Source organism: Mastomys coucha, unplaced genomic scaffold (assembly GCF_008632895.1).
Source record: "Mastomys coucha isolate ucsf_1 unplaced genomic scaffold, UCSF_Mcou_1 pScaffold7, whole genome shotgun sequence".
Classification (NCBI taxonomy): Eukaryota; Metazoa; Chordata; class Mammalia; order Rodentia; family Muridae; genus Mastomys; species Mastomys coucha.
The window spans coordinates 11,686,059-11,704,241 of record NW_022196913.1 but is presented as its reverse complement, the minus strand read 5'-3'; the positions used below and the strand labels follow the sequence as shown (position 1 = coordinate 11,704,241).

The following is an 18,183-nucleotide window of genomic DNA, read 5'->3' as shown; positions in this document are numbered from 1 at the left end:
GAGTTTAAAAGAAATTAGATGTTCCGGGAACTTTTGCCTCATACATCCTTGGGACCTTTTCGCTTAATGAAAGGTCCAAATTAGTTGGGAAGTAAAGAGAAGACAAAGGAAGAAAAGATTCCTACCAAGCTTATGTGTTGCTAGAGGCTTTAAAACCTAGGCATTAATCTTTGTCTTGAATACTTTTTAATATCAGTAAAGTTAGCAAATTCACTCTGAAGGTGCTAAGGGCACATACACTTTAGCAAATGTCAAAGACTAGGAGACAGCACCCGGGAATTGCTTCGCTTTGCTGAGTGCCTAGAGAATGAAGGACATTTTAGCAAGATAAAAGTTAGGCGGAGTGATGCTTTCAAGACAAGCAGAAGCACATGATCAACTCAGAACACCCCCATCCTGCTTTTGTGATTGAGATAGGGAAATGGGAAACACTGTTGTGGTTGAAAGGCTCTGTGTGTGTATGCGTGTGTGTGTGTGTGTGTGTGTGTGTGTGTGTGTGTGTGTGTGTAAATCCGTGAATGGCTTCTGTAAGTTGGTTGCTCAGAGTTTTCATCCTGAGGCCTTTGTTCATTGTATCTGTCCAACCCTGGAGTCCCTGGGTTTCCCTTCCACTTCCAGTTGTAACAAGTAGCATATTCTTCTCACTGATCTTTGTCAGACAGTTGGGAGGGCAGGCTCTGTTCAGCCCTGGACTCGGCCCTTGCCACCCCTGGCCTGCCTGTCCGGCTGCACGTGGTCCGTCACACCTCGCAGTGGCACTGTTAGCCCAGAGTCATGTAGGTGGTGAGTTGACTTGGGCTTTGTTAGTAATTTCTAACTAAGGTTTCACTCAATAACATGGTGGTAGTTTTCATGTAAAATTGTAAATCTCTAGGGCTTTATAAATGAGCTATAGACAAACAAATTCTAGCATGCAAGAAGGAGAATGGGTGTTGAGTGAGCGAGCCATCTGCAGTGAGACTCTACCTGTAGCTTGGTTCAGCCTGGAAACCAGTCAGAAGCAGTTGTCTCAGGGGTGGACCCAACTTTTCTAAATTGATTGTTTGTTTAAAGGAACCTTATTATTCTAAAATCTTAACTTTTGAAGAAGAGGTGGGAAGCTTCAAGACATTGTTTCCTCTGGGTGACCCTGGCTGTCCTGGAACTCACTCTGTAGACTAGGCTGGCCTTGAATTCAGAAATCCTGCCTCTGCCTCTCAGGTGCTGGGATTAAAGGCATGCGCCACCACTGCCCAGCTTAACTTTTTGAAAAGCTGTATAATAAGTCATGATTTCTTTCTTCTGGAAGCTTGGTTATGAAACTTAAGCTTCCTTAAGATGAAGTTTTCATAAAATGCTAAAGTAACTAATGATGACTTGTAGCTGATGCCATCCCTTGTGTGACACAACAGAAATGGCAGGTTTACAGAGAGGCACAGGTGAACTTTCACTCTTGGATATAGTCCTGACCCTTCACGGGGATAACCACATTGGGACTATACTTTTAAGTGAAGTCACCGAAACTATACACCTTTCAGATTCCTTTGGCTCAATGATTTGACTCATTGGAGGGCCAGGTCATCATCAGGAGGAGGACAAGTTTGCACTACAGGTCATGGCTGATGCCCAGTGGAGTGCCAGTTCATCCCTTGTCAGGACAGCTTTGACCCCAAGAAGCTGGGGGGGCTGCAGTGACCCTATACACACTTGCTCTGTCCGTTTAGTGCAACACTCACATCCATCTTTCACGGGCGTCAGGCTAGTGTGTTCCTTTAGGAACTTTCACTAAAAGTAGGAAGCTGAGATGAAAATGACGAAACCCCGTGGAAAGTTCTACAGGTATTATGGTTTACTGCCTGTGCCAATCCATCTGACTTACTGTCAGTGAGCGTGATTTATGTCCTTTCCAGGGGGGGACCATCATTGGCAGTGCGCGTTGCAAGGCCTTTCGCACTCGTGAAGGGCGCCTGAAAGCCGCCTGTAACTTGGTGCGCTTGGGCATATCCAATCTGTGCGTGATCGGCGGAGACGGAAGTCTCACGGGAGCCAACCTCTTCCGGAAGGAGTGGAGCGGACTTCTGGAAGAGCTGGTTGAGAATGGTATGTTTCTCTTTCTGTTTCCACCCCTGCTAGTGCTTTTCTCTGAGTAGCCTGCCTCAGGTTTCCCTGTTGGTGCTTTTTAGGAGCTTGGAAAGTAATAACACACTGTGCCTTTTTTACGGGGGAGAGGGGGAAACGGTTATTTTATTTATAACTGACAGGAACATACAAACTTTTGAGCCATCTTTTTTAATTTTTATTTCATTTTAGTTTCTGAGATGTGGTCTCACTATCTTGACCAGACTGGCATTTGAACTCATAGATCTACCTGCATCTGCTTCCTCCCAGCTTGGGGTTCAAAGTGTGTGTCACTAGTCTCAGCTTCATTTTTAGTCATAGCTGAATTGTGGCTGTTTTGCCTCCTGTCACCTGACACCACAGAGTTTAAATCTGTATCCCAGTAATGACAGCAAGCCCTACTGTGTGCTACCCCTTTTCCTAGGGAGGCCTGTGAAATCCTCATGATATTAATCATGTACAACCCCATCTAAGAGAGGAGTCTCAGGTCGTAGGGGAAGCCAAGCTGCTATAACCATCATCTGTGTGCATTCTGGCTTTTGGATGCCAACATCCACATTTCCAACCATCACCTTGTATTTCTGCTGATAAACTAGGATGTCTCTAAATCTTTATGTTACAAGAGTTTAGTTAAAAGTTGCTGATCTGCTCTCTCTCTCTCTTTCTCTCCATTTTAAATTTCTTTTGGTATTATTTACAATGTCTGAGGACTCTATATGAACTCTTGTCCCTGTCTCTTTAAAGCTCTTATTATAATTCTAATTCTGTATCAAATGTCGTCAGCAAGAGTGTGTTGCTCAAACAGCAACTTCATGAAAACTAGAAACGAGATAAAGTGTATGTCCTCAAATTTCATTTTAAGAAAACCTTAAAAGTCTACTCAGGAAATGGAGCTGAGAGGCCTCACTCCATCTTTTTATTTTCATACCTGATCTAACTCCAGCCCATTGGTGACCATAGATAAAAACTTTAAAACCCACCCCCACCCACACACTTCTCTAAGTTCATCTATATAGAACTACCTGACCAGGTATGTTTATCCTGAGAGAGCTAGCAACATACTTACTAATTAGTTTCATGGGCCTCATTAAGACATCTATCTATAGTTAGGTGATCATAAGTTTCTATAGTTCTTAATTCTGAAATTATGATGTGTCCTTATTCAAAATCATTATTGTCCAAAGCCGTTGCTAAGAAGCATGGTTACGTTTTTATCCTAAGTTGCAACACTTGGATCTTTATATTTTTAGAATTCAGTGTTTTTGCTAACTGTCCGGTGCCAATTCATGTCCTGAATAGTTCTTTCTTTCTTCACATGGCTTGTCTTTCCTTCAGTATGCTAATTCAGGGTGTGAAGAGTTCTGGGGAAATTCATAAATGACAGAACTCAGGGTATTTGACTTCTATACCATGTTGATTGTCTTTCACATCTGGTGGAGCACCAGGAGACATGGCAGCTCTTCCTGGATCCAAGGTGTGTTTCTTGTCTCCCATACAGGTGAGATCGATAAAGACACAGTGCAGAAGTACTCCCACCTCAACGTGGTAGGCATAGTGGGCTCCATTGACAATGACTTCTGTGGCACAGACATGACCATTGGTACAGATTCAGCTATGCATCGAATTGTTGAAGTTATTGATGCTATCATGACCACTGCTCAGAGGTAAAAGGACTTACAGGTTACTACTGCTGGTTCTGGAAACATTCAGCAGATGCCATATTAGTATTATTCTAAGTGTGCTTATGGGAGAAAAACTAGAAAACACAAGGAAACAAAATCATTATCTAGAGTCCCCCAAAGGCTATCTCATGGAATAACAAAGAGAGAGGGACTTAGTAGTATACTTGTTAGTGGAGCGAGACATCCTAGTGTCACTGTTGAGATTCCAAGGTACCAATGAGCCAGACTGTGAGTAGAACATTAACAGTTTCTCTGCAGTGATCTAGACCCACAAGGAGGCATGACTAACAACTTTCTAGAGAACCACAGAATTCCCAAAAGCCTTTCCCCGAAAATCAAGTGAAATAGTAAGCCCGACAGGTACCTTTCACTGTGTCAGTGGCTAGCTTGAAGCTTGAGACTTTGGAGCAGATGTTACTGAGGGAGGCTGGGATACACCCCTTTTGTGTATCATGTCCAGTTCTTAGCTGCCTCTGTCCATTGAACTCTGTGCCTCTGGAAAAATCACATCACCTCTTCAGGACTGGAAGGAGAGCTCAGAGCAATTGGCTCTTTCAACTGCAAGGAATGACAGTCATTGTGTGTTGAGGGAGCTGATTTGTAGCATTTATGCTTGTGTGTTTACTTGGGTATAGCCAGCCTGAGGGGCTCTATTTTCCCCTCTGTAGATGAGATTGGCTGTTTTTATACTCCCAACTTCATGGCCTCTCAAGTTCTCAGATCTCAGATGTGATCCTGGGCTAACCCTTAGCTTTCAGAAGAAGAACTCAACTTAGTTCAGAGTAGAGCTTTTTAGAAAAGAGCCTAGAAAAGCAACTTAAAACTACAGAGTAGTCTTAGGAAAGAAGTGAAGGATGTTGTAAAGTATGCAAGTAGAAGCAGTAGGGAGGATGTAGCTTAGTTTGCATAGTGCTTGCATAGCTTGCAGGAAGCCGAGATTCAATTTCCAGCACTCCATACCCCATAAGCTGGAGGTGGTGGCATATGCCTGTAGTCCTAGTAACTGGATGCGGAGGCAGAAGGGTCGGAAGTCCCAGGTCACATACCTTTGGCTACACAGAGTTCAAGGTCAGCCGTGGGGCATATGAGAACATGTTTCAAAAACCAACCTCCCCTTCTCCACAAATGCAGTCACTGTTGAAGCCCCATTACTCCTTAGTTCTGAAACCCTTCCAGTGAGTGGAGCTTGCTTTTTGTAGGAAATGAGTCAGCTTGGCAGCTTTTGGTAGCTTGGTATCAGCCAGAGGTGAGAAGCAGGCCTTCTGTCTGTCTAGGCTGCGAGTACACTTTTCTTGCTTGAGTGGTAATGTGTGCCCTTTTACCCTTTTTCCAGCCACCAGAGGACCTTTGTCCTGGAGGTGATGGGAAGACACTGTGGGTAGGTATCTGCCAACACCATCCTGGTAGGAATGGACCTGAGTGGCGTCCACATGAGAGCTCTGTGCCATATGTTGCAACAGGGAGCAGGATGCAGAAGCCCCTGTGGGATATCAAGGGCCATAGCTGCTGAAGGTTGTCTCTGAGCATAAGTAGTACACTAGCCTTGCAAGCAGGCTCCTTCTTTCCTGTGTATTAATTCCTTTTTGTCCCCACAGTTACTTGGCCTTGGTGAGCGCCTTGGCTTGCGGTGCCGACTGGGTGTTCCTCCCGGAGTCTCCACCAGAGGAAGGTTGGGAGGAAAAAATGTGCTTACAACTCTCAGAGGTAACTTGGAGTCTGGCTGCGTTGCTAGAGTAAGGATCCACAAGGCCTTTTGGGGTGGCCAAGCTGGTGGAGTAAGGATCCACAAGACCTTTTGGGGTGGCCAAGCTGGTGGCTCCTTTAAATACTCGAAAACTTGCTTGTAAAAAACCAAACCAAGCAAGACAAAAAAACAAAAACAAGAACAAAAACAAACAAGGTCAAGCCTGTTGCCAAGGATCTGCCTGGGTAGGCTGATGTTGCCATGGAGAAACAGCTGGAACCACTGATGCCTTCCATCCAAAGCAGTAGTTCTGCTTCCTGGTGGCTTGTGCACCACGACATGAGATCATGGTGGTTAAACGAAGTCAGGATTACAGAGACAGCTCTTGGCTGCTATTCAAGTCATCACTGAACTCAGCCAGATATGTGCCGGCCTGTCTTTTAAATCCTGCCCCCCACGCCAGCCCCCAAATAAGGCGTGTGGTGTTGTGACATTTCTTTTCTCATTGTGTGGGGATGTTAAGCCCTTCTGTCCCCTAACTGTTTCCATCCATGTTCCTCCCTTCCTCTGTCAGGAGTTTGTTGTACCATTGTCTTTGGAAGCATAGTTGCTTATGAGGGTGGGGGGGATATTCCCATATGAAGGCATAAGGCAGTGTGGATTGGCCTCCTTAAGACTGCTTAGCTTTCAGGGCAGAGATCTTCATATGTAGGTTACTTTTCTCTCCTTTATTTTTGAAGCAATCTTTATAACTGATCTACAAGAAAATTATGTAACCATTATATCACAGACCAATTTTATTTAGAGCCAGCAAGCACATAAGCAGTGTCTAGAAGAGGCTGCATGTGTGTGGGCAATAAAATGTTGCTTTCGAGTCACCATCTCAAAGGAGGAAAAGCATTCAAGTCATGAACCAAGTAGGTTTTTGTCGAAACAAAATCTTAATGTGAATGGCTACTGGTTAAAGTTTTTTCACAATGAGAAAAACCAAGCTTTCTTTGGAGGCTCAACCTCTTAACGTGACATAAGCTGGTGATACTGATGGATGACCAAAATGGCCCTCCGTCTGGGAGGGAGGTTCCTTCACTTTGGTCCTGACCTGTGGGACATTAACAGTATCCGCAGGTGTCTAATTAAGATAGACTATCCATGCCTGGACCCTTGAGAGGATATGTAGTATTCCCATTTCCTGAGGCTTACATATGACCCAGAAGACTAGATTGCCACCAGACAGGACGTCACCTCAGTGGTCTCTTTCTCCTAGAAGTCATGTCTAGTGCTCTCTTTTCTTCTTCTTCCTGACTTGCCTGCAGCCTGATTGCACAGTCACATTGTTACAGGCCATCTATGGACAGTGAGTCAGGGATAGAGATAACTGTTGGGCTTGGCTGACAGGAAGGGTACATACAGTCAGCCTATGTGTTCAAAACAGTCATCCAATGTCTAGATACTCACTTTAGATTAAAGGCTACTTAAGAATATTCTTAGAGTCTAGACTTGGTACACTGTGCTGTCAGGTATGACAAGACCAGGATACATAGCTTCCCATCCCCCAGGTTTTGACTGAGTTAAGGACAGAACCTTTTGCTATCTTTGTATCTGTCTTTTTATTTTTACTGGCCACCAATACAATACTGCAAGAAGTATTCCCCCAATGTTTTGGAACACTAACTAGCTTAATTAAAAATCGGGGCTGGAGAGATGGCTCAGCTGTTAAGAGCACTGACTGCTCTTCCAGAGGTCCTGAGTTCAAATCCCAGCAACCACATGGTGGCTCACAACCATCTGTAATGGGGATCCGATGCTCTCTTCTGGTGTGTCTGAAGACAGCAACAGTGTATTCACATACATGAAATAAATAAATAAATCTTAAAAAAGAAAAAGAAAAAAAAATCTGTTGCAAGATTACAGAATTCCTTGGACTAGACATTGGCTATACTACCATGAGAATGGCTTTGAACATATAATGTCACCTTTCAGTGTCCTTTCTTACATGGGAAAATTATTTTCCTTAGTGACTTTCTGAAAGTCAGTGAATCAATTAATTCAGTCTAGACACTAAACTTAGAGGCAGTCATTAAGTAGTAGGGCCATGGTACCTATCTTTCTTCTTAAATGCACTGAAGATTCCACTGTTCGCTCAGGGGTGTCACTGCCCATGGGCATAGCCGGCCTACCTCAATTAGCAAGCAAGAAAACGCCTTTGGGGCACTGTCTACCTGTTTTTCTCCTTTGGAGACAGTTTCTAATCGATGACTCCCAGGGAACCCCCTTCTATCTTGACTTACCCAGCTTTAGAACTTTAGCTTGCCCAGTATGCCTTTCCATACTTTTTTAAAAAGCATAGTTCTGGGAATGAAATTCAGGTTCTTGTGCTTATAAGGGCAGGTACTTTACAAGCAGCGAAAGCTGTTTCCCTAGGCCACAGATTCCATTGTCTTTTAGCCACTTCAGAATACTGTGCATTGTGACTGAAGCACACCTATTTAGCCATCCCATATTTATGGATACTGTATTTCTAGTACTCTTTCAAGGAATGCTAAGGTGATTACCCAGTACTCCTCATACCTTTATGCTTGTAAGAAAGGGTTTCTTATTCTTCAAATTCTTCCTTCTTCACATTGTACACATTTTTCAAAGCATGGCATGTTTTATAGCTATCATAACCAAGAACAAATCTTTGTGACCTTGATTATCTGTGTACCTGTGATCCATATCAGCATATTACTTCTTGCCATCCCTTCAGGCATGGCCAGGGCCCCCTCCCACACTTATCACTGACTGTCTTAGTTAGAGTTTCTATTGCTATGAAGAGATTCTATGATCATGACAACCCTTACAAAGAAAAATATTTAGTTAGGGCAGACTTACAATTTCAGAGGTTTAGTCTGTTAACACGGTGGGAAACATGGCAGCATACAGGTAGACATGGTGCTAGAGAAGAAGCTAAGAGGCCTATATCTTGATCTCCAGGCAGCGGGAGATCTCCATGGGTCATACCGGATGTAGCTTGAGTTTATATAAAATCTCAAAGCCCACCCCCACAGTGACACACTTCCTCCAGCAAGGCTATACCTCCTAATAGTGCCACGTCATAGGAGCCAGAATTCAAACACGCTAGTCTATGAAGGCCCTTATTATTCAGATTATCACACTGACCTTTTTCTAAGGGACCATATTTTGTTTGGGATTTTATAGAAAGAAAATTCATGGAGCTAACCTACACCAGGACATAGTTGCCAGGCACCCTTAGGTATCCTTGAGTGACTGCTTCAGTTTATATAAGGCAGAGTGTACCAGAGTGTGAGAGTATGTAAGACAGGATGCCAGAACTGGCAAGATAATGTAACTGTGTTCATTTAGACCCTTTGCATGAGCAGTATGTCTATTAGATTTTTGTTACTGTGGTAAACATCTGAGCTAAGGCCAAGGAAACATTGATTTTGGCTCATGATCTTGGAGATCTTAGCTCATGGTTAGTCGAACCTGTGATGACACCATAAATCATGACAGAGTTATAGGACAGAGGAGGTCTGTTTACCTCATAGGGGCCAGACAGAAAAAAAATTGGGGGCAAAGAAGAGTAGGGATGGGGTCATAATATCTACCTTGCTAGGTACCTCATCTTTCACTAGGCTCCATCTCTCATATACTCAACCAATGGTCCTATGGGCTGGGGAAAAGCCCTCAATGCATGGGCCTTTCCTGTAGCCTGCCTTGCTTTCTTATCCATTGCCTACCTGCCTGCTACCCAGACCTGTGTGCAGTATTATGTAAATATGATGGGAATGGGTTACTGGCTTCATGTGAGGGAGTCTAGGGAGGTCCATGCAGAGACTGGAAAGAGCTCTAGCACAAAAAGAATAGACAACATGGCTTGGGGTAGGCTAAACTGGGAGAGTCTAGCCTCTGTTCACTTGTTGTGGGGCTCACTATAATCAACATGTCTATACACCATACTTTAATTCAGGCTAACTAGAACCAAGTTCTCTGTATTCTTATAATGTCGCCTAACCTACAAACCCTCTCAGACCTTGCAAAGGCACCTTTCACCTACCTTTGGGCTTACTGAGAAATATTTCCAAGTTAGGCAATGATTAGGACATATTTCCCTGGGTTTGTTGTCATTAAAGACCGACAAAAATTTTAGGAGTCTTAATTTTCTGTCTCTTTAGAACCGTGCCCGAAAAAAGAGGCTGAATATCATCATCGTGTCTGAAGGAGCAATCGACACCCAAAATAAGCCAATCACGTCTGAGAAAATCAAGGAGGTAAGCCGAGAAGGACACATGAGTTGTGTCTGAGGGGAAATGGATTTAGAGCATCAAAGCACTGGAAATATGAAGCTTAAGACTTAAGAGTGTCCAGACAGCCGGCATTTCATGTGTCTTGCCTTTAATGGTCCTTACAGCGATGTGACTAACAATAGAAGTGAGACAGTTGGGTGGACAAGGATGTTCTTGTGTTAGAAAGGACCATCTGTTAAGCAAGGTTTGCACAGAAGGTAAGGAATCTTGACTACTTGGCAGCCAGCATATTCTAGGAACTCTCTTATTTGGAACAATAGATAAGGCGATGCCCAGTTTCCCCTTTGCCTTCCTTCTAACCTGGAGCATCAGCTGAATGATATTCTCACCAATAAAACTGACTACTTGGCTATGAGTCGCTGTCCTGAGGTAGGGCAGGGTCTGGCAGGCTACTGCTCTGCTTCTCCTTCTGACTTATGCCTACCAGTCTCTACAGGACTCTGCCTTATTCACCAGGACCTCAGAATGACTGAGGAAATCACAAAGCAGCATCTAGACTGTGTGGTTCCAGCCCCGAGTCAGGGCCCACAGGCATTACTAATCTGGTTTTACAAGGTCTATTTTTTTTTTTTTTGACTCTTTTTCTTCTTGCTAAGAAGCCTGTGCTGGCCTCAAGCTGTTCATTCTTTTTGCCTCCCCCTCAAAATTGTTAGTATTAAAGGTGTGATCACCATGCAATGCCTTGCTCGTTGTCTTTGGCAGCTCTGAGGACTAGAACTCAGGAGCTCATGTGCCTGGCAAGTGCTTTGCCATTGAACCACACCCATAGCTCTACAAGTTGATTTCTTTATCATTGTTTAGTTAAGGTTATTGAATGAGCCAAGCTCACTTTTTAATGACTCCATTACTAGATCTGCACCTCGGCATGAATTCATCCACCAGAGCCAGTGAAAGAGATTTAACAGTATTTACTGATATCTCTCTATAAAAGCAGAGCAGACGTTTTCTTTTTCAGTAAAATAAAATTAAGATGAACACTCTAGCTACCTTGGACCAAGATATGTGCACAGATGGATATAAGTGATCCTATTATATATACAGGGGGTCAGACAGTCCCAAGGAGATTCATAGACTCTGTATATCACCAGCCAGTATTGCTGTTGGCATGGGGCTAGATTTTCTGGGTTCTTCTCTTTACAGCAAAGCTGGGCATCATGAAAGGAGATAATCGTAATATAAATAACACTTTAAATTTTTTTGTAGCAAAGTCAGTGTTATTTACTTTGATCTGCTTGTTAGAAAGTAAAGATTTTTATCTCTAGTAGTCTGAGTGGCGATTCCTTTGTATAACCTCCAAAATCAGGATGCTGACGCAGGAGCATTGTAAATTTAAGACCAACCTGGCCTATGTTAAACTGTTTCCAGTAACCAAAACCAAATCAAAACTAACAGCAGCAATATCAAAAAGCTTTTACTTGGCAATGAAAGCATTATTTGGAAAAATAGATGTTAGGATTGTAGGTAGCTGTTCCCACAGGAGAAACGAAGTCATGATCAGTTTTAACATTTATACGTCTGCAGGCATAATACAGGACCCTTTGCTCAGTACTAGTACATTATGCGGCTGGTATAGCCTCACTGTGGTCTGTTCAGCTGTGTATTTTCTGATGGCCATTTCCTTCATAGCTTGTAGTGAAGAATTTGTCATTTGACACCCGGGTCACCATTCTTGGACATGTCCAACGAGGAGGGACCCCGTCTGCATTTGACAGGATTTTGGTAAGTGGAGATTGAAATGACTAGACATTCTTATGAGGCCTCTTCAACAGCCGTTTAGAAGCACTGGTTTATTGTGGAGGCTGAGCAGCAGGCTCATCCCTGGAGGTGCTTATTTAAACATCCTTTGAGACTTACTGACGTAGAATAATTTCCTGGGCTGAGGTCACAACTGATGTGGAAAGCCAGTTTTCGTACTGATGTGGAAGACATAGTGCCAGGGGAGTAAAACCCAGGAGGTAGGAAAGTGGTATCCGAATGTAAGCTTCCAGAAACTAACCCAAGAGGACAGTAGGCTTCCTGAGTCCAGACCCTAAATTCTCATATTGCCTGGCAGTTCTTATTAGAGTTATAATCTTACTGTTACGGAGATGAGTAGGGATAACCATAGCAGAACAGGGTAGCCCCGGATTGAATCATTGTTTTACAGCATAGAAAGCAGGCAGAGTGTGAACTCTGGGGTGGCTTCCGGCTATGCACATGGTGTCTCTTGTGCATAGAATGAGGGGTTGGCTATCTCTTAGTGGTTGCAATTATCATTGGCAGGCCAGCCGAATGGGAGTGGAGGCTGTCCTCGCCTTGCTGGAAGCTACTCCGGAGATCCCGGCCTGTGTCGTGTCACTAAGAGGAAACCATGCTGTGCGCCTGCCTCTGATGGAGTGTGTGCAAATGGTGAGCTCAGGTGTTGGGTTGCCATGGGCATTGGACAGGCCACCTGTAGGAACAAATCAGTGCTCCACTCTGTGTGGACTGCTTGAGACTCAGTGAGCACTGGGTTAAAGTGGAGTTTTGGTGGGCAGAATGATACCCACTGGATGATGGTAGGTTTCCTGCATCCTTGGACAGTATGTAAAAGCTTCTCTGTGGCTTACCTGTAGCTCATGAGCTTTCTCCACCAAGAACTGGAAAACCCTTAAGAGTCTCTGACTGTTGCCACCTATGGTCACAGATGGCCTGTGCAGCGCCTGCACGCCAGAAGCAGCAAAACTGATTGCAGGAAAATGATCCTGCCTGCAAGTGGTGCTGTAGGCCTGACAGGCCTACCGTCCTCCAGTGTTACTTTCTATCCTTTTGTCGCCAGAGGGCATTCTGATCTGGGAGGGTACCAGGGAACAGATTCCAATAAGGTTGAGATAGGCCCACATAGTAGACAGAAGTGTCTACTGGGAGAAGAAAGAAAAATGGATGCTACTTTTCCACTCAGTTTTTGAGTAGATGAGGTGATGTTAGGGCTTGCTTCATTAGAAAATGGTATTAACTTTCATTTCCACCAGTTATTTATTCATGAAATGTTGCAATATTTAGGCTATTGAATGACCCTGTCATGTATTCCTTTTATAACACACACACACACACACAGAGGGGGAGAGAGACAGAGAGAGACAGAGAGAGAGAGAGAGAGATAGAGAGAGAGACAGAGAGACAGAGACAGACAGAGACAGACAGAGACAGACAGAGATAGACAGACAGACAGACAGACAGACAGACAGACAGACTAGGGACTTGCTGAAAATAGCCTTAACTCCCAGAAGCCAATAGGAGCATGGACAGTATATGTACATATGTGTGGCTTTGTGTGGCTGTGCATACAAAGATGAGTGTGTGTTCCTGTGTATCCTTGGGGATAGAAGGACAAGAAAAGTGTCTGAAAACTGTATGAGAGGTGATAGGTTTAAAATGGTTAGAACCATGAACCACATGTGGTACTTTACTTTGGAGCTTGTTGCTCATCCCTTGTGAGTTCACTGAGGACAAGTAGACTTGTCTGGATAACAACTTGTTGTGTTGTTATCTTGCCTCGATATTCAAACCATCACACAGAGGTTTCATTAATAATCAGCCATAGAGAGCCACTTGCTCACCATGGCTGGTCAGGATTTCCAGACCTGAGCTCTCTGTCTTGAGGCTGTCTTAATCCCTGTTCTTCTCAGCCACCATGAAGCATCCTTAAGTTCTGCAGTCTTCAGTGAGGTAATGAGCTAGCTAGCTGTGTTTTTATTTTTCCTTATCTTAGCTAGATTGTGGAATAATCAGATACTTTCTTAAGAGACCCATCTCCATGAACTTTGACTTTTTGGAAATCTTCTTAATGACCTTGTGCCGTCCACGAGCAGCAGTTGTCAACTCCTCTTCTTTGGGGCTCTAACCCCACAGCCGAGTTAGCTGTGAACTTGGGGGCCAGGGACAATCCAGTGGGGTCAGACTGTGAATGTCCATCCATACAGCATTGAAGTCTTGATTCATTCTTTTTTTTTTCTTTTTCTTTTTTAAAGACCCAGGATGTACAGAAGGCAATGGATGAAAAGAGATTTACGGAAGCTGTAAAACTCCGAGGAAGGTAAGTTATCGTGAATAAAATTCAGCTTACTAGAAATCTAGGTCCTTGTTTGTCATTGAGACTTAGTCTTAATATAAAAATTTAAAGGAGTCCAGGGCTGAAGCCCAGCAGATACAAGTACAACCCAAATTCAGTTCCAGAACCCATGTGCCTTACCTCATGATTGCTCATAACTCCAGCTCCAGGGAATGTCCTCTTCTGGCCCCTATAGGCACCTCACAAACCATACATTATTAAAACTACAATGTCATTTTTTTCTTTAGGAATTTTGAGGGAAACCTGAAAATCTACAAGCGTCTTGCCAGTAAGGTACCTGATGACAAGATTGTCAAGGTAGGTAGCCAGCTTCCATCAATGACTCAGTCTCCTGAGTGGCCTAGGTACTGCCCCACCCCCAGTGTGGGTCCCTGAAAATTTATCTTCACCTCTTCACTGTGATCCTGACATGGTCACCTCCTGTAAAACATGGCATAGTATGACCCCTTATAAATGTGTAACAGATGGGAGCTGCTTGCACCCCTCTGATAACTTGGCACTACCCTGTTCTCTTTTCAGAGCAACTGCAATGTAGCCATCATCAATGTAGGGGCACCTGCCGCTGGAATGAATGCAGCAGTGCGCGCTGCTGTTCGAGTCGGGATTGTAGACGGGCACAAGATGTTTGCAGTCTATGACGGCTTTGATGGCTTAGCCAATGGCAAAGTAAGTCTCTCAAGAGTCCCTAGGAGAGTTCAAATGTTATTGTATTTGGGGATGCCAGCCTCCCCTCAGCACCTACCAAATCACGATTCCTGGCAGTGGGACTATACCAATTACTGATCTGAGGGTTAGGGTTACCTTCCACTTGGAAACCCTGCCCTAAGTTAAGTTCTTAGCCTTTCCATAAAGCTCAGGGTATCCTGTCTTTTCAGGTTTTCTCAAAAGGCCCAAAGGCACAGTAATCCAGTGATTACAATAGCCTCACAGGCTATTGTGTTAAGTTCAGATGACAAAGTGCATGTAATCCAAACCATCAGAGTAAAAACTTAAAAAAAAAAAAAAAGTAATGTTGGGCTTATAGCTCAGCAGTAGAATACTTTCCTAGCATATAAAGATCTGGCTTCTATCCCCAACATTGAGAGAAGAGCAACGATTGGCCAACAGAGGTCTGGAGCATTCATTGGTTTCCTTTTGTAGCACATGATTCACATATATTAATCCTTTTGGTTACCATTACCATATAACTATTTTTTCTTATGAGAGAAGTGAGGAGTAGAAATATTGACTCACTTGCAACACTTCTCATGATAGAGGATTTGAAACAGGATGGGGAAGCAAACCTGGACTCTGAACCCAGAGCTGTACTTTGAAGTATATCTGGTCGGTACCTTGCTCAGTTTTTAACCCTATGGAATTACACATGTGAGCCCCACCTTTGCAGACTTTATATTTTGGAGGTGATGACAGTAAGACTATACTAACAAGCCATATAGCTTAGTTATAAGAATGTGAAATAAGCTGGGGCAATATTTATAAGAGGCCACAGGCCCCCAGGGCTCTGCATGAGTTTCATGCAACAGGTGCTCATGGGAAGCCGATCTCCCACTAATGGGTAAGTAGGGACCAAGAGAGGGCATTGGTTCGTTCCAGGCAGATGGTATGATACAAAGACCCTGGGGTTTGATCTGCCCATGTTTTAGGATGATAAGGGCCAGGGTAGGGGAAGATGGGAAGGGAGCAGAAGAGGAGGACGAAGCAAGAGCCAGGTTATCTGTAGGGATTTGATTTTCTGGCTAAGTAAGGTGGAAAGCTCTTAAGGAGGGGGCTAGCACACGCTGGTACATCTTCTTTCCAATGCCTAGCAGAGGCAAGAAGCAGGCAGACTAGGTGGACTGTGAAGACATTTTACAGTTACCGCAAGAAGTGTCAAAGGCAACTGTGGAGACAATGAGATATCTTCAAGGATCAGGCTCCATTCTGAAGTCTTACACAATATACTTTGCTCACGATGTATGTGCAGATGACCTAAAGTTGGGCATAGTCTATTGTGTTTCAGTTGACCAAATGAAAGGGCTAGAAATGGAATTTATAGAGTCAAGAAAATAAAGTCAAGAAAATAACCTGTGCTGGTTCTCCAGGAATTCTGAGGAGTTGAGGTTGGAGATGCCAAGTTGGGGGTTGTCTGTAACTTTCCTAAAGATCCCTTCAGGATCCATTAATAGTAGGAAGTTCACTAAACATCACACGATTGGAAGTCTGCAGACCTGGATTTCTGGCCCAGCATGTTTTGCTCTGTAACTAAGCCATACCTCACCTAGCATGGGAATCACCCCCAGTTGACTGAACTTCATCTACTTAGCAAACCTGTATTTGTATTTCTCCCTTTATTCTCTTCTTCTTTGCTAAATTATTTTAACCATTGCCAATTTAAAAACATGGTATTCTTTTTTTTTTTTCTTTACTAGTGAGAGATTCTGGCCAGCTAAGGCATCCACCCAGGACACCTGCCTCGGGCTAGGGTGTGGGTGTCCCTCCCATAGGCAGGGAAGGACACCTGCCTCGGGCTAGGGTGTGGGTGTCCCCCACAGGCAGGGAAGGAGTACTCTTTCTGAGGCTCAGCATTTTGTTTAACCTTAGAAGGATGTGGCTCGTCTTGGCTGAGTCAGTACTACAGTTTGGAAAGCGACCTGCAGCCTTCCCCATCTCTGTGAGAACTCAGACTGTGAGCGGACAGAACCCTAAGCTGTTTTCAGAACCTTCTGATTCTGCCTTTTTTTCCTCATTGCCACTGTCTGACTCTGTGTTTCAACAATAGATCAAAGAAATTGGCTGGTCCGATGTCGGAGGTTGGACAGGACAAGGCGGGTCCATTCTTGGGACGAAACGGTAATTTTAAAATTTTAACTCCTTTCATTTTTCATTTTATGCGTATGGGTGTTTTGCCTGCATGTGCGTACATGTGCTACATGAGACGTCATTGAAGCACCTGGAAGTGGAACTAAAGATGGTTGTGAGCTGCCATGTGGGTTCTGGGAACCAAAACCTGGTCCTCTGGGAGAGCACCCAGTGCTCCTAACTCCTGAGCAATCGATCCGACAGTTCTTCACAAAGAGGGAAGAAGAACATTCTAGGGAGAGTGGCTGGATGTTGATAAGTTCTGTTTTTTTCTGTAATGAATTCCTAATGTAGCAGGGCCACCTCACCATCTTCCGTTGCCCCAGGATCCTCAATTGTATTTTAGGGAGCTGAGAATTAATCTCAGTGCTAGGAAAGAGAGGGGAGATTAGGGTGGACATGTAGCTCAGTGGTTAGAGTGTTTGCCTAGCAGCCCTGAGGCCTCAGGTTCAATCCCCAGTACTTAAACAGAAGTTCAGTACCTTGTGGCCCTACCTCCCCATTAATTCCCTATTTCCATCTATTTGAAGAGCAAAACCATATGTGGAAAACTTTTGTCCCACTCTGATGGTAAGAATGAGTGACAGTTACAAAGGTTTTCCATTTCCGTGAAGAGACACAGTGACCACAGCAACTTTTATAAAAGCAAACATTTCATTGGGGCTGGTTTACAGTTTCAGAGGTTTTGTCCATTATGATCATAGCAGGAAGCATGGTGGCACACAGGCCATGGTGCTGGAGAGGAGCTGAGAGTTCTGTGTCTTGAGTGGAAGGCAACCGGGAGAGATTGGCCTTCTCAATCAACTAGGAGGAAACTCTCCTTCAATGAGTGGAGCCTGAGCATAGGAGACCTCCAAAGACCACCCCTACAGTGACACACTTCTTCCAACAAGGCCACACTTTGTAATAGTACTGTTCCCTGTTGGCCAAGCATATTCAAACCCCCACAGAAAGTGGCATGAACTGTGTTACTGTGTCAACAAGCACTTACTGCAGCTTTGTGGGAGAAGTAGGACTTGTCTGGCTATAACAGGCCTGAGCTACACAGTAACTCCAAGCTCATGTGAACAGGTGAAGAAATCGCCTGAGCAATGCTAACGTAAAATGTTTTCCTGATTCACAAAATCCTTCAGTTAGGTACGTACTTGGGATAAAGGCATTTTTAAGAAAGTGCATTATGTCGGATCCAACCCCGTGTTACCTCTGATGATTTCTAGGAAGTTATCAATACCAGCCACTACTGTACCTTGCATCTGTCATATGGAAGGAAAGCAGTTTTTAGGGTTTGGGCTCTTCTGTCACTGTGGCTAATGCCTGAGAAGAATCACGTCAACTTTTCTGCTTGTTTCAATATCAAGGCTTCTAGTGCCAGATAGACAGATGGGGATTCCCCAGCCTTCTGGATCGCTTCTCTGTGCCATGGTGCTGGTGCTTTGGATGGCAAAGCCTCCGTAGTAGACTGATGATTATGCAAACAGACTCCCT

General features: G+C 44.1%; 1 protein-coding gene across 3 annotated transcripts in view; it reads left to right on the top strand.

Annotated features, from left to right (window-relative positions):
- Window positions 1-18,183, top strand: part of Pfkp (phosphofructokinase, platelet) — a 63,579-nt gene that overhangs the window by 26,452 nt on the left and 18,944 nt on the right. For all 3 annotated transcript variants that reach the window (XM_031359651.1, XM_031359649.1, XM_031359650.1), the window contains exons 4-14: window positions 1,890-2,079; window positions 3,596-3,761; window positions 5,113-5,157; window positions 5,375-5,483; window positions 9,639-9,734; window positions 11,397-11,489; window positions 12,033-12,158; window positions 13,760-13,824; window positions 14,088-14,157; window positions 14,380-14,526; window positions 16,619-16,689. In XM_031359651.1, coding sequence (XP_031215511.1) covers window positions 1,890-2,079; window positions 3,596-3,761; window positions 5,113-5,157; window positions 5,375-5,483; window positions 9,639-9,734; window positions 11,397-11,489; window positions 12,033-12,158; window positions 13,760-13,824; window positions 14,088-14,157; window positions 14,380-14,526; window positions 16,619-16,689 — 1,178 coding nt within the window. The remainder of the gene's footprint in view (window positions 1-1,889; window positions 2,080-3,595; window positions 3,762-5,112; window positions 5,158-5,374; window positions 5,484-9,638; window positions 9,735-11,396; window positions 11,490-12,032; window positions 12,159-13,759; window positions 13,825-14,087; window positions 14,158-14,379; window positions 14,527-16,618; window positions 16,690-18,183) is intronic.